The following is a 16,075-nucleotide window of genomic DNA, read 5'->3' on the forward strand; positions in this document are numbered from 1 at the left end:
GAAATGGAGGCTATTGTTTATTTATTCCACGAGCGCGCGTTGGATTTGAGATGGTAAATAGCCAAAAAGACGCCCAGCGCCGAGTTGGCTGTAATCATCTCATATCCAACAAGCGCGAGTGGAATAATTGTTTCATTAAAAACGCTCCTGTAATATAGAAAACTAATCTGACATAAAAACGAACCAAAAAATCACGTGCGCGCTTACCATATTTGTAGAGCTATCATGGTATAATAAACACTTAATGACTGGCGTCAAGGGAAATAGTAGGTTTTTTAGTGTCGTAAAACCAAAACCAAACCAATTACTTACCAATTGGACTACTCAGCCAATCTCAAACCGTAGCAAAACCAAAACCAAAGGAATTGTCTAATTTCTTTCGACACTCAATTGAAAACCGCTCTATTACTATTATTACTAACAATTGAAATACATTGGCCAACACAGTCAATGCGACATACGCGCGGCGCACGATGGGAATGTTGAATGTAACACCGTCCAATATACAACGGCTCTCCTGTATTCTGATTGGCTGTATTTTCTATGGCGTGGTATAAATCGTAATATTTGAGTTATGCTTGGATACAACAGCAAAAAGACTTTAAGGTTCCCTCGCGGGCTTAGATTCTTCCTTACTTAAGAGACGTTCCAGGCTTATGACGCACCAGTGCGCTGAGACGTTATGAGTCTGATTAACTGCCTTTTACTTACAATGTTAAGCCAACAACCAGAATCACGGATATCTGTAGTCAGCAGTGTGGCAACGTTCGGGTCGAGCAGCTTGCAGATCTTTGCGATCCCTAGCTTTAAGTAAAGGGCATATCACAAGGCTGATTTAAGGGCTCTTTAAAGCGCTCATGTGCCATGCCTAAAAGATTTGAACTAAACCATAGTCCTGAAGACATAGTAGTTACAAATGCCATTAAAATATGTCTTTTCCATCTTCTTTGCCAAACAGCCATTACAGCTATATTCTGATAGCGAGTCTCGATCGCTAGAGAGACGCTGGTGAAAAACCACTCGATCACCAATTGAACTGAAGTCGTCATAGCAAAAGACTGTAGCAGTTCTAAAAGGGACTCGTCTTTTAAGTATACGTATTGATACAAGTACAATAATCCGTTAACAGACACTATAGCAGTTGATTCATACAACATGCTCATGATAGCGATATCAGCCATTAGTCTCTCACGGCGAGGAGTACGAAAACTTCCCCAAGGACCTGATTTCCTTTTGCAAATCACATGACAAATGTGATCAATCACAGCCATGGTGCTTCGTTCTATAACTTCTGTAGCGCCGTGAATCAATCCAAGAACAGCCATGGATTGTAAACTGTCAAGATCTGCTTGCAACACTCGGAACATAATCGCTGAGGCACAATACAATGGTGCTAACAAGACACACGAATATCCCGGATGCATAATACTCCCTAGCCGCTGAACAGCTATTCGTGAGATTACTTTAAATAGGACTCCAATGAGAGGAGCGAAGAGTGCGATTACCAGGCGCAGTACACTTTCCTCACTTTGCTTGTTATACAGTGGGTAAATTATGGAGACCACGACAACGGCAACAATTATGAGAGAACAGAAGGGAACTGTCATTTGTAAACCTAAGGCAATCTTCTGCCTCCATGTCCGTAGCAGACGGAAGTGACTCGTTAGCAGATAGGCTTGCCCACATATACTCATAAAAAACAAAACATTGAGAGGAAGTTTTTGCAAAGTCGAAAGCTTGGAATGAGATATTCCCAGGCCTTGCAGAACCATTCGATAAGTTGTGTCCAAGAAATATGCGAGGCAAACAACCAGGATAAGTTTTCGTTTGATCCCCATTAACTGATGTGGGCGAAGAAGAAATAAGGTGTATACAAAGAACGAGATGTATAGAAAAACACAAGCAACTGCAGCAGAAATTGATCTCATCCATTGGACTTTTACTGGAATGGACTTCTTTGGGTAAAATTCACAGTTGTTTATAGTTTTAAAACATAGATAGTAGATCAACATGTATACTGACCCAATAATGGTGGCAGTTAGCAAAGAGATCAAAGCTCCAATGTACATTGATTTACAGACCGTTCGGAGAGCAGATGGTCTGAGTCGCTTCCAAGCCATCCCTCCATCTTCGTCTTCGTGATCTTCTTGTGATTCGTCTTTTTCCTCTGTTGAGCACGCGTTTACTAGCCTGATTGCCTGGCTGTTAGACCGCGCTCGATAGTCCAAGCTTGTGGCTTCTCTGTCGTTGTATTCTTGACAAATACACTCTTCATCAGGATCTCCGTGACGATACCATTCTTGGCCTGTGCTTTCTAGAGGACTGTAGCCAAAAGACTCTGCTGTGTATTCAGGTTCTTGTGGGTTGTAGTGCTCTGCCACTCCTCGTGTAAAACTGAACACGATATGACCAAACACCTCTATCAGTGTTCTGTTACTCATTGCCCGTAAGAGAGTCGAACAAAAGGTGATAACCTTGAATTTGGTCCAAAGGGAAAAAACGCAGCCAGAGGATGTAACATCTTCGTGTTTCCTATTTCCTCCTCATTTCCGCCTCATGTGATCAGTTTCGACTCCAAAGTGATGTGAAAGACATCATCGTGATATCAGTAAAATCAGCAAGAAACCAGTTGACTTGTTCAGTCGCAAAGATTCGTAAGTAATTTCAGCTGTAACATCCTCTGCACTCGAAAATAGTGACTCGTCGAAAGTCGACGATCATTACTTATGATTGATTGAACTGATAAAGTTTTCTCAAATCCAACGAATAATGAACCAAGCACTGCACTTGTCTTTTCTTCCTTAAAGCTGTTAGCGTGTTAGGTCCGAAACTCTCAATAAAAATCACCGAGGGTTTTGATTGCACTTCTTACAATGTAATCTAGAGCATAACTTTCACTCTGTTTAAGATGTTTTACGTAAGAAATCGTTTCCGCGAATATCATGCATTACGGTAATACTTTGTGGGACCAGAAAATTCAGACCCATAGAAAAGTTGGCAAGACCTTCAGAATCATCAACCCTGATGATGAGAATATGTCGAAAACGTTTGGTTGCGTAATAAATCTTCTTTTTAAGTTTTTAGCCTTGTATGTTATCAATTTGTATCGTTTACTATTTTCCAAAATAGAATGCAAGGAATTGAAGGTTCCCGGCTTGGCTTTAAAGAGGATCGTAGCCAAAGACTCTCATAAGTATTTTTACTTGTATTTCATCACGGCAATTATTTCCCCGATAATTTCAAACGAATAGAGCCTTTGAATAATACTGAATTTTCAAAACTAAACTTTATTTACTATAGTGAGAATCGAAAAATACATTACGGAAAGTGTGCTTAATTTTATGGCAATCGCAGCACTCTGTCTCAGGCACAGAAAAACTAAAAGAAATAATCTTTTTTCAAATTCAATCAAAAGTCAGAAGCCATTGATTAATTTGAAATTGCTATTTTAGCCTAAATAAGACGCTAGCACAGAAACAAAGAACTAGAATGAAAGTTTTGCCGTAATGATGGCGTGACACTGAAAGAGATTTTACATTTAAGTAATCAAAATATACGAACAACTTTCCCTTCCCGTTTTTTTTGTTTTTTTTTTTTGCGGGGGGGGGGGGGGAGGGGGGAGGGAAGTGTTTCCTAAAAGCAATACCCACGACTACCTCTAACTATAGTGCCTTTGGATAAAATAACTGAAAACTGAACTCGGTTAAAAAAAAAAAACAAAATCAACCAGCTAGTTGAAAAGAAACTAGCATTTTCTCGTTCTCCATAACTTTCGCCCATGTTTCTATTTGATAATTAGATTAAGAGCTCGGTTTTTCTAAGGGGTAAAAGCTGAGCCGAATCAAGTATCTAATCATTTAATAAAAAGGAGAGCGAATAATCTAATTGTTTAAGTAAAAACCCGACAAAATTTCCTTCAATTAAAATTTTTTAATATTTCCGTCTACCTGTACAAATTTTAAGTAGTATTAAACCCTTTACCCTTTGGCAAAGTCAAGCGCGACATGAATTGTAGTTTGAAACTTACTAAGCACTTAATGACTGGCCCCCGCGGGAAACAGTGAGCTTTGTTTCCCCGAGACCCTCAATGTTCCCGAGGTTGCGGTCAAGGGGAAACAAAACTCACTGTATCCCGCGGGGCCAGTCATTGAATGTTTTGTTATACTTCTCAACTCAATAATAAATTTAAAAAACCGCAAAAAATCAATTTGCTTTCTGAGGCCGGCTGGCACACAAATTTGCCGCGGTTTTAACGAATCACGACCTGATTACGTGCGAGTCGTTAGTTCAAGTTGTTGTTTCCCTAGGGAGTTAGTGAGTTTTGACCCACGGTATACGTGACACGTTCTCCTCCAATCGGAAAACGTATTTGGGTTGGAAGGTATAACAAACCTGTGTATTCGCACTCATCAGTACATTAAACAATTTTGCGGTTTTAAAACGTCGCAAAAGGGGAAAATTCCTTTCTTGGCCTTCCTAGAAATTAAATTATCCAGTAATATTTCTAAATTAATAAGAAGAGGAGAAAACGCCACCATTATGTAGAGGAACTCCAGCCAATTCTCTCTAATTAACAATTTGACTACGAGCGTGAGATTTCTATGAGCGAATAATCATCGAAGCGTAGCCGAGTGGACTTTCGCTCATAGAAAACGGGGACGAGTAGTCTAACTGTTTTAGTAGACACTCTAATTACAGAGTAAAACCTTCCATTTTTAAGCCTAAAATTAGAAAATGACCAGAGAATCAATCAGATTGGCGGATTTCCAATATAACACACCTGAGTGGCTACTTTTTCCTGATAGTGTACGTTACCTCAGCCAATCACATTGAAGTATTTGTAGTGGAGTAGAAATCTACCAAAACTCGATCAAAAGCGGAAAACGCTTTCCATTTGTTATTTTACGATAACTACAGAAATTCTCGCGCGCAGAATGGCTAATTTTCATTCTCAATAAGCGGACAGACACATGAATTCATATTTAATGCGATGCGTCAACGAGCGAGAGCGGACAATTTAACAACTTGTTATCGTAAAAAAAATTGATTAAAATTATGACAGCTGTGAATATTGTCTTGTCAGCAGGCCGGTGAGATTTAAATATGTGCAAGAGTACGAAGTCTTACGTTGGTGCGCCTATCACCTTTGCCCTGATTCTGACTTAGACAGCATTTTGCAGGCTTGATCAGTAACGATTAAGGTAATCAGAACCCCCTATAACTAACATGGTAACAAATGCAAAACAATCTTAAAGTACTAAATCTTAACATTTGAGTATAAGCTTGACTACAATCCATCAAATATTTCGCTCGCGCGTGATTGGTCTAAACACATTAAGTGACCGAATATTACCCAGCTAAAACTGGGAATATCCTAGAATAGCTGCAAATTTTTCCTTACTCCAGACACTCTGATATTCGATCCAAAAACTCGAAGCCGATGTCGAAACAGAACACTAGGACGTTTTGTGTTAATTAGTACATTAACACATTAGTTGATTGTTCACTTCGATGATGGCGTGAAAATTCACAATCACTTCCAAGCCAACAACCAGAATCACGGGTCTCTGTAGGTCTCAGCGGTGTGGTATTGTTCGGGTTGAGCAGCTTGTAGCTCAAAGTCTTTGTGATCGCTAGCTTTAAGCCAACGGCATTTCACAAGGCTGATTGGAGGGCACTTCAAAACGCTCATGTGCCATGTCTAAAAGGTTTGCGCTAACCCATAGGGCTGACGACATAGTAGCTACAACTGCCATTAAAATGTGTCTTTTCCATCTTCTTTGCCAAGCAGCCATTACAGCTATATTCTGATAGCGAGTCTCGATCGCTAGAGACACGCTGGTGAAAAACCACTCGATCACCAGTTGAACTGAAGTTGTGATAGCAAAGGACCGTAGCAGTTTTAAAAGAGAATATTCTTTTAAGTATACATATTGATACAAGTACAATAATCCGTTAACAGACAGTATAGCAGTTGATTCGAACAACATGCTCATGATTGCGATATCAGCCATTAGTCTCTCACGGCGAGGAGTACGAAAACTTCCCCAAGGAGCTGATGTCCGTTTGCAAATCACATGACAAATGTGGTCAATCAGAATCATTGTGCTTCGTTCTATAACTTCTGTAGCGCCGTGAATCAATCCAAGAACAGCCATGGATTGTAAACTGTCAAGATCTGCTTGCAACACTCGGAACATAATCGCTGAGGCACAATACAATGGCGCTAACAGGACACACGAATATCTTGGATGGGTAACGTTGCCTAGCCGCTGAACAGAAATTCGTGAGATTACTTTAAATAAGACTCCAATGAGAGGAGCAAAGAGTGCGATTACCAGGCGTAGAATACTTTCCTTGCTTTGCACGTTACACAGAGGATAAATGATAGCGACCACAGCAACGGCAAGAATTATAATGGAACAGAGAGGAGCTGTCATTTGCAAGAACAAAGCCAGCTGCTGTCTCCTTGTCCGTCGCTGACGGAAGTGATTCGTTAGAAGATAGGCTTGAACACATACACTCATAAAGAAAAAGACATAGAGTGGAAGTTTTTGCAAAGTAGAAAGCTTGGAATGAGATATTCCCAAAGCTTGTAGAACCACTCGATAAGTTGAGTCCAAGAAATATGTGAGGCAAGCAGCCAGGATCAGTTTTCCTTTCACCCCCATTAATTGATACCGGCGAAAGAGAAATAAGGTGTTCACAAAGAAGGAACTGTATAGGAAAACACAAGCCACTGCAGCAGAAATTGATCTCATCCATTGGACGTTTACTGGAAAGGATCTCTTTGGGTAAAATTCACAGTTGTTTACAGTTTTAAGACATAGATAGCAGCTCAACATGTATACTGAACCTATGATTGTAGCAGTTAGTAAAGAAATCAAAGCTCCAATGTACATTGATTTACAAACCGTTCTGAGAGCGGATGGTCTGAGTCGCTTCCAAGCCATTGCTCTATCTTCATCTTGTTGATCTTCCTCTATTTCATCGTTCTCCTCTGGGAAACTTGCGTCTATAAGGCTAGCATTAATTCTGCTCGATCTTATGAAGTCTAAAGTTGTGGCTTGTCTGTTGCTGTATTCTTGATAAATACACTCCTCGTCAGCATCTCCGTGACGGTACCATTCTTGGCCTGTGCTCTCTACAGGACTGTAGCCAAAAGACTCTGCCGTGTATTCAGGGTCTTGTGGGTTGTAGTGCTCTGTCACTACTCGTGTAAAACTGAACACGATATGACCAAAAACCTCGATCAGGGCGTTTCCATTCATCGTGTTTGGTTGGGAGACCAGTTGAACAAATATTTCAAAACCCACCTAGTTTTTTGTCAGTGCAGGAGCCCGTTTTCTAATCGACACCTGGTTAGTGATGCTCTTAGGGGTACAGCAAGCAACGTGACTGAACTTTGGTGGCAATCTGCATTTGACAAACTATGTCTTCCGGTGATATTTGTTTTTCTTTCGTTCGAAGCCTTCTGTCGAGAAATCAGCGGGCCGTATAACTCAGTGTTGTGTCTTGTGAAGTTATGCTTTCAAATATTCACTTTTTATGAACACTTTTTTGTTCCGCCTGTTAATTACTATATATCTACTAAAACCCTCAATTTTCGACTTTAAAATCTAAGTAAAAAGCAGGTGGTCAATAATGATCTATCTATTGGCTGTTCATGGAAGGGTGTTTTACTTGACAAATCATAGGGTACGCATCTTCGTGCGATTCTAGAAAGTCTTTTTCATGCAAACCAAGGAAAGATCTCCCTGCATGCCACATTCAAATTTTCAAGCCGAAAAAATTGAATTTTATTTGTCGATATGATAACATGGCAACTTCATGAATATTTAAGCTAAAGGAACTGCGGTCTTTTCAAAGTGTTCTCAAACATCTTTCAGTGGTTCGAACTTGGCTGCATTTTCTGTTTTTCTGTCAGTAGCTGGATCGAGGCACGTCATTCCTCTCTCGACCCTTGCGTCCACGGATCGAAACTTATTTTTCTCTCAGTTTTTTCAAGCTTTTTGTCCAGCATATGCAATTGTGCCTCGAGTTAAGCTAACACAATGAACCCTAAACACCTCTATCAGCGTGTTACTCATAACGAAAATGTTTGGCTCGGAAACTGCATCAGTTGAATGTACTCTCAAGAACTATAGCTACTCTTACTTTTAACTGAAAAACTGAAAAATTGCGGGGATTCCAAAACGCTTTTTAAAAACTTTGGACAACCACTTTGAAAACATTACTTATCAGGAGATCAAATTGACATGACTTATTGAAGTACATGAAATGTTGAACAAGGTATCATTTTTGTCCGAAAATCATCATTAATTTTTTTTTGAAAAACTATTTGATTAACATTCAGCTGAGGAAGTTTCAATCAGTGTCGAAACTGTGAATAAAAAAGAATCGTTCAATGCTTATCGCTGTTGCTCAGCTGCTTCAGTCAAGTTTTTTCTGGATACAATGATTTGATCGACGCGTAGGTCATTCTCGTCTCCGGCAGAGCCAACTGTCACTCTTAGCTTAGCACAAAGGAAAGATGGCGCTGAAGGCACAAGATCAGCTAGTTGTTTGAATTAATAAGAGTTTCACTGCCGACTATATATAAGATGGACATGTATAGACATGCAGCTCTAGATCTGGAGACGTGAATGATCGTAGCCAAGAATAAATCGAGATTTTCGAGTGCTATTTAAATTTTCAAGTGTATCTATAACTCGATATACATCCAGTTAACAACGTGAACCTGTTTTTATAACAATAACAGGGAACCTGAACTGTCTGGTTGAATCTCTCTGTTCGAATTGCTGGTTTTCAGTGTCACGTAATTCAAAATAGATCAAAATAAAAATTAAAACCGGTCAATAGATAAAGTCCAGAATCTGGGAAATGAAAGAAGGTAAATATGCGAAGACTCTCGCCAAAATTCTGGTCACAGCAATTTTTCTTATGCGAGATATGCCAAGAAATTTTTTACCCAAATTTATAGAGATTTGTATGGAGACGCCATGCTGGTGCCCATCCGTATGGGCACCAACATGGCGGCCGGAAACCAACAGAAACATCTGACACTGAGTTTTGCAACAAAAGAGTGAATTTATCCCTCAAGGAACTCTAAAACATTAAAATAATACTTTTTCTAAGACATGAACTGTTCAGACAGCCAAGTTCTCCGAAATAAGTCACTCTTTTAACCATCATTACAGCTCTCTAAGCCGTCATGTAAATGCCGCGTCACGCAAAAGCTTAGAAATTTAAGCGTAGTGTATCACAAAACCAAGAACCCATTCGGAGCGAAAATTTGTGTGAACATTAGTTTTCAGCTGCTCTTATACATCATTTAAGTAAAATCTCAGGAAGATCAATAGTTTTGTAGGTCGAATTTTAGTGACGTCATGTGAAAACCACCTATTAGTTGCATTCGTGCGTCCGATAAATTTGCATAACGAAATACTCCTCTGTTAAAATTTTGTGAGAAGGTCTGTGAGGCTAGAAAATCCACACATGCAGCCAGTGACACAGTCTCGGTTTGAGATTTTACCGTTAAGGCCCCACTCTCGGTTTCACCCAATATGATCCAAGCTCTCGTAAGCGACTACCTAGGCTTGAAATTTTGGGTGGTCGCTTACGGGAGGTTCGACTGTAGTTAATAACGCTTTTTGGTGCACAAGGATTTGAATAATAATAATAATAATAATAATAATAGTAATAGTAATAGTAATAATAATAATAATAATAATAATAATAATAATAACTTTATTACCGTGTTAATTACATCTAGCAGTGGAGAATCCCCACTGCTAATAGAAAAGTCCTATAAGAGAAATTATGAGTTACAAAGATGACAGCCACTACATCCATCTAGGATGTTGTCTAGATCTGGCCTCCGTACGTGGGTCTTAAACTGCTTGAGATTTATCGCCGATCTTTCTTTACTTGTTAGTTTGCTCCACAGTCTTAGGCCTAGATATCGAATTGAATGTTTTCCATACGTACCAGTGTTAAATCTAGGTAAATGAAAATCTCTCTGCCGTAAATTAGAAGTGTGGCTATTAGCATAAAACATGTTACAAATAGTCCGCAGGCACAAATTATGTTCAACCTTATACATTAAAATACATATGTCTTGTAGTCTCCTATTATACAATGTTGGTAGACTGGCTTTCTCTAACAGCTGCTGGTAGCTAGACAACTTAACTCTAAAAACAGCACGCAGTCCTCGCTCCTGTACTCTCTCTAATCTACGAGTGTCCGAGGCTCTGCAAAAATGCCACACTAGGTGGCAATATGTAAGATGAGGGAGAATAGCTGCTTTGTAGAGGTGTAATTTGGCCTCAGTTGGTATAAGATTCTTCCACCTCATGATCACTCCAATTCTCTGGCTACCTTTCTTACAGACATTACTTATATCTATTCTCGGGTGGTTGAACTCCTTCACAAACGTGTCAAGAGCCAGACTGGATCCACCGAAAAGGAAAATGGCTGCAGCCAATTGGATACGGTTGTTTCCCGGGGGGACTTCCATATGAAAAGGACGGGGGTGCTCTTCGGAAATTTTGAAAAAGAACCCCTAAGAGGTACCACAATCTTGTTTTGTGGGCGTGGCTTGAATGTTTTTTCACCCCTAAGAGGTACCAATTGTAAAACAGCGCATTAACTGACTTTCATTATTTCTAACAGCAATAAAGACGATTGCTTCGAATACCTTCCACAGTCTGTACTCATAAAGTTCGAAAATTGTCCAATATCTCTTGTCACATTTTTTGTTTTTTTTTTTGGCTCAGTACCCTACCAGATAGCGCAAAAGCTCCTGCTGTGGAACTTTTGAGGTTGAGCACCCTAAGAGGTGCCAAAACCGCCTTACCTTACCCCTACAAGGTACGACGAGCACGCACGTCCTTTTTATATGGGAGTCCCCCAGGGGGGTTGTTTTCGTTTCATCGACTATTTTATGTCTGCCTATTTATGTCTGCTTGTACATGCATAGAGAGTTCTGGAATAAATTGGTCACCTTAAGTTCAGTCAATGACCGTTTAAATTCAGTTGACTAATTCTCGGGACGTTTCCCTCTACTAGCATCTATCATTAGATTATCATCTCTTGCTTCTATAAACCGGAAAGCGTTGAATGCATGGTACGTTCTCGACAGGAGATGTTCGTTACAGCGTTAGCCTGAGGGTTTCAGTTGCACCTTCTACAAACTGAGAGATTTCAATTTATTTGGCTCAAAGAGTTCATGGACCCGTTGCTAACTTCAATAACATACTTTTTACTTTAAACCATTTTCCATGGTATTCAAAATGAAATAAGTTCCAATACAGTGATGGTGTCTCAGTGGAGCTAGCAGTTCTAAACGAGCCAAGAAAAAGGGCATTAATAACTAAGAAAACAAGTTTCGATCCTCTTCAATGAGAACGCCGGGAGCAGACTGGTATCCACATCCTGTTGACAAGGTTTTTCGGTTACCAGCTCTCAATGATACAGAACAAGATATTCCAAAATTAAGCAGCGCTGGAAACCTAAGGGGAAAGAATTGTCTTGTGTCCGTTTGAATCTAACAAGAAAAAAAAAAACGTTACTAAATAATTTTTCCACACAATTTTTCCTTCCAGATGCAAGTTTTACTTCCGAACCAGATGTTTACCACATAACTAGCAGGGAATCTATTGTTCTCCAATAATGCTTTCTAACTAACTCAGCAAGATGACTTAAAAATAAAGGTGGGTTCGGAATGCTCGGAAAATGATTTGCTTGTCGTAATTGTTCCAATGTATCTTTGACATCATGCCTCAACTCTACAATAAAAAAACTATTTCACAGCAGTTTTAATGAGTATCATATTATTAATTGAGACTTTCAACATAACAATATCTTTGGCTTGGGTTTACTGAGGCGAATCACATGAAACAGCCCCACGATCTATAGACTATTACTGAATAATGACAATAATTTTTAGTTTCATTTATGCGTACTTGGTTCCAAACAATCGTAAATTAATGTTTCAAAGTTCGGTAGCAAATAGGACTCCCAAAGAGCTTTAAAATGCCAAGGAACACAGGAATATTTTAGTTTACCTGTTCCAAGTCATCGTGGAGTACACAATTCGGTTTCCTTCATACAAGAAACCCGTCAAATTACACTGACAAAAATTTTCTTTACATTCGTTCGGTATTCGAAGCAACAATGAGTAGCAGTACACTGATAGAGGTTTTTGGTCATATCGCGTTCAGTTTTACACGAGGAGTGACAGAGCACTACAACCCACAAGAACCTGAATACACAGCAGAGTCTTTTGGCTACGATCCTCTACAAAGCACAGGTCGAGAATGGTATTATGCTCCTGTTGATGAGCTCATTTATCAAGAATACAGCGACAAAGACGCCACAAGCTTGGACTATCTAGCGTCTAACCACCCAGATATAAGGGTTATAAATGCGTGTACGCCAGAGGAGAACGAAGAAACACAGGAAGATCAGCAAGATGAAGATAGAGCAATGGCTTGGAAGCGACTCAGACCATCTGCTCTCCGCACAGTTTGTAAATCCATGTACATTGGAGCTATGATTTCTTTACTAACTGCTACAATCATCGGCTCAGTATGCATTTTCATCTCTTATGTTTGTTATAAAACTATAAACAGATGCGAATTTTACCCAAAGGAGACCATTCCAGTGAAAGTGCAGTGGTTGAGATCGATTTCTGATGCCATCTGTGTTGCTTTTCTGTATGGATCGGAATTGTTGGTTTTTCGATTTCTTTTTCGCTCATATCAGTTAAATGGGGTGAAGAGACAACTGATCTTAGTTATTTGCCTTGCATATGGTTTAGACGCATCTTATCGCATGCTCCTACAAGCGTTAGGAGTGTCTCATTCCAAACTTTCGACAGTGCAAAAGATTCCACTTTTCGTTTTCAGTACTCTAAGTTCATGCCGGCAATTTTATCTTCTAACAAAACACTTTTTCGACCGCTGCTCAAGGAGACAGCAGGCGTTGTTTTTCTTTCAAACGTTAATTCTCGTGTTTTCTGTTGTAATTATTGTCATTCCTGAAGCCGAAATAATTTACCCAGCCTATAACAAACAAGACAAGGATGGTAAACTTCTAATCGCACTTTTCTCTCCTCTCATTGGAGTCCTTCTCAAAGTAATCTCACGAATTTGTGTCCAGCGGTCATGGAACATTACCCATCCGGGATATTCGCATACCTTGTTAGCACCTTTGTGGTGCATGTCAGCGGTTATGTTCCGAGTGTTGCAAGCAGATCTTGACAGTTTGCAATCCATCGTCATTCTTGGAATAATTCACGGCGCTACAGAAGTCATAGAACGAAGCACCATGGTTGTGATTGATCACATTTGTCATGTGATTTGGAAAAGAACATCAGCTCCTTGGGGAAGTTTTCGTACTCCTCGCCGTGAGAGACTGATGGCTGATGTCGCTATCATGAGCATGTTGTTTGAATCAACTGCTATAGTGTCTGTGAACGGCTTTCTGTACTTGTATCACTTTATTTACTTACAAAACGATTCCCTTTTAAAGTTGCTGCAGTCGTTTGCTATCACAACCTCGGTTCAACTGGTAATTGAGTGGTTTTTCACCAGCGTCTCTCTAGCGATCGAGACTCACTATCAGAATATGGCTGTCATGGCTGTTTGGCGAAGAAGATGGAAAAGGCACATTTTATTGGCAACCATTGTTGCCGCAATAGTAACATCATGGACCAGTACATTCCTTTCATTAATTGCTCATGGGCGCTTTAACGAATCTTTGAGCCAGCCTTGTAAAATGCCGTTTAGCTAAAGACGCTACGCAGAAGAGCTACCACATCTTGAAACCTTTAGCCAAAGGAGATAGTTTACTTGAGAAAAACTGATTTAAAATGTACTATTATCTAGGGGCCTGTCTGTTTACAAGAAGAGAGGGTTACCCTAGCACTCGCACATTTCCTGTTTTATTTCTTCGTCGTATTTACAAGGCTGCTAGGGTTACCCGGGTAGGAGGGTTACCCTATCTGCGTGCGGGGGTTGCCCTGGCAGGTAGGTTAACTTTTTCCCTTGTAAACACTCCAGGTAGGGTTAACCCGCCTACCCGGGTTAACTTTCTAATTGTTTCCAGACCCTTTAAGTGTAACCGCCCATTAAGTTGTCCCGGGATGTAGGGTTACCCTACTTGTAAAATTTTGCTTGTAAATCCGGACTATCTTTTGCCCTCCAGCTAGGGTTAACCCGCTTGCTAGGATAACCCTCCCTCCTTGTAAACAGGCCCTAAGGGCTTAATCTGGGGGCTTTAATTATCTAAGACATTTATCTAAGGGCTTGATCTAAGGTCTTCATCAGGGACTTTATCTAAGGGCTTTATCTAAGAAATTTTTTAAGGCCTTTATCTAAAGCTTTATCTAAGGGCTTTATCAAGGACTTTATCTAAGGGCTTTATTTAAGGACTTTTTTTAACATGTAAGGGCTTTATCTAAGGGCTTTATTAAGGGCCTTATCTAAGGGCTTTATCTAAAGGCTTTATCTAAGGGCTTTTTTAAGCGCTTTATCTAAGGACTTTATCTAAGGGATTTTTTAAGGACTTTATCTAAGGACTTTATCTAAAGGGCTTTATCCAAGGGATTTTTTAAGGGCTTTATCTAAGGGCTTTTTTAAGGGTTTTATCTAAGGACTATCTAAGGTCTTTATCTAAGGGTTTTATCTAAGGGCTTTATCTAAGAGCTTTTTTAAGGGCTTTATCTGAGAACTTTTTTAAAGGCTTTTCCTAAGGGCTTTTTTAAGGGCTTTATCTAAGGACTATCTAAGGGCGTTATCTAAGGGCTTTTTTAAGGGCTCTTTTTAAGGGCATTATCTCAGGACTTTATCTAAGGGCTTTATTTAGGGGCTTTATGTAAGGACTTTACATCAGTAAGGGCTTTTTTAAGGGCTTTATCGGAGGGTTTTTTTAAGGGCTAGTTTATCGAAGGGCTTTATCTAAGGGCTTTATCTGAGGACTTTATCTAAGAGCTTTATCTGAGGGCTAAACTGCCGCTTAACTAACCATTAGACGCAGTGGCCTAATAGCTAGTTCACTTGACCCAATATCTAGCGGTCAGCCTTCCAGGCCCAGCCAGGGTTATTATTTTGTGTTTTTAGGGAAGAAGTTTTACTCTTTCAGTGCCTCTCTCCCCCCAGGAGTATAAATGGGTACCGGCGAATTGTTGGGCCAACCTAATAGAATGTTGTAGAGTAACCAGCAATGGACTAGCAACCCACCCAGGGGGAGTAGACGCAAAAATTTTAAGTCACATATATTGGAGATAAGCGCCAAGAGGTATGGGTCAGCTTTACATCAAATTCACCAGAGGACTTGAGGACATAAGCTACTGAGGACAGTAGAGACTCTGGCAACCATCAGGAAGACTTAAAATGTTGAAACTTAACTTTTAGTAAGCAAGTGACTGAGTAAGTAACCACGGTAGCCCATTCAGCAACGAGGCTGGTATCCACAGGGATCCTGGGGAATAAAGATATGTACAATCTATAAGATCTAAAAAATTAAGTACAATTTAGAAATTTGAAATTAGAGTAGAAATAATAAAAACTTTAAAAAAATACTTAAAAGGCTAAAATGTACAAATATGATAAAATGTTTATAGATTTCCAAAGGATAAAAATTACAAATAAAAATGCTTAATTATTAAACTGTTCTGCTGTTTTGTCCTGCATTTGTTGCATTAACTAGAGTAAAACACAGCAGTTCATGCACCAATCACCCTTGAGGAAATTGTAAATGTTATGATTAATGTGTGTACAGTAAACGTGGGAATATTGAGCAGCTAAAATGAAAGTAAGCTGGCTATAGGAAGTATGTACGGTGGTCTTCTTTAGAGACAAGTATTCTATGTGCAAGTGTTTGGTTTGTTTTCCTTACTGCCAGTAAGTTAATCAATTCATAATAGAACTTTACTTTAAATATCGTGATGAAAATTGTGTAGAAATATTTTACGAGAGTTTTCTTTGTCATCGCTTAGTTAGTTAAATGAAGTATGTTCTATACCTACATACGGTTAGTGTTTCAGGAGAAAGATAAAACAAACAGCGGT

At 39.5% G+C, this 16,075-nt stretch overlaps 3 protein-coding genes across 3 annotated transcripts; 1 reads left to right on the forward strand and 2 right to left on the reverse strand.

Annotated features, from left to right (window-relative positions):
* Nucleotides 1–448: 448 nt before the first annotated feature.
* LOC145489983 (uncharacterized) lies at nucleotides 449–2,761 on the reverse strand. Its single transcript, XM_081469072.1, has one exon. The coding sequence runs from the start codon at nucleotides 2,439–2,441 to the stop codon at nucleotides 807–809; it is 1,635 nt and encodes a 544-aa protein (XP_081325198.1). The 5' UTR covers nucleotides 2,442–2,761; the 3' UTR covers nucleotides 449–806.
* An 859-nt stretch (nucleotides 2,762–3,620) lies between these two features.
* LOC145490902 (uncharacterized) lies at nucleotides 3,621–8,277 on the reverse strand. The gene has a single exon (XM_081470021.1). The coding sequence runs from the start codon at nucleotides 7,269–7,271 to the stop codon at nucleotides 5,640–5,642; it is 1,632 nt and encodes a 543-aa protein (XP_081326147.1). The 5' UTR covers nucleotides 7,272–8,277; the 3' UTR covers nucleotides 3,621–5,639.
* A 1,748-nt stretch (nucleotides 8,278–10,025) lies between these two features.
* Nucleotides 10,026–15,483, forward strand: LOC145491564 (uncharacterized). The gene has a single exon (XM_081470805.1). It carries the CDS (start codon nucleotides 12,178–12,180, stop codon nucleotides 13,795–13,797), a length of 1,620 nt encoding a protein of 539 aa, XP_081326931.1. The 5' UTR covers nucleotides 10,026–12,177; the 3' UTR covers nucleotides 13,798–15,483.
* Nucleotides 15,484–16,075: the final 592 nt, after the last annotated feature.

The sequence above is a fragment of the Orbicella franksi genome, chromosome 6 (assembly GCF_964199315.1).
Source record: "Orbicella franksi chromosome 6, jaOrbFran1.1, whole genome shotgun sequence".
Classification (NCBI taxonomy): Eukaryota; Metazoa; Cnidaria; class Anthozoa; order Scleractinia; family Merulinidae; genus Orbicella; species Orbicella franksi.

What these genes read in the sequence shown, in the direction of transcription:
- LOC145489983 (XM_081469072.1), bottom strand. Translation starts at nt 2,441, where the DNA reads ATGAGTAACAGAACACTGATAGAGGTGTTTGGTCATATCGTGTTCAGT.
- LOC145490902 (XM_081470021.1), bottom strand. Translation starts at nt 7,271, where the DNA reads ATGAATGGAAACGCCCTGATCGAGGTTTTTGGTCATATCGTGTTCAGT.
- LOC145491564 (XM_081470805.1), top strand. Translation starts at nt 12,178, where the DNA reads ATGAGTAGCAGTACACTGATAGAGGTTTTTGGTCATATCGCGTTCAGT.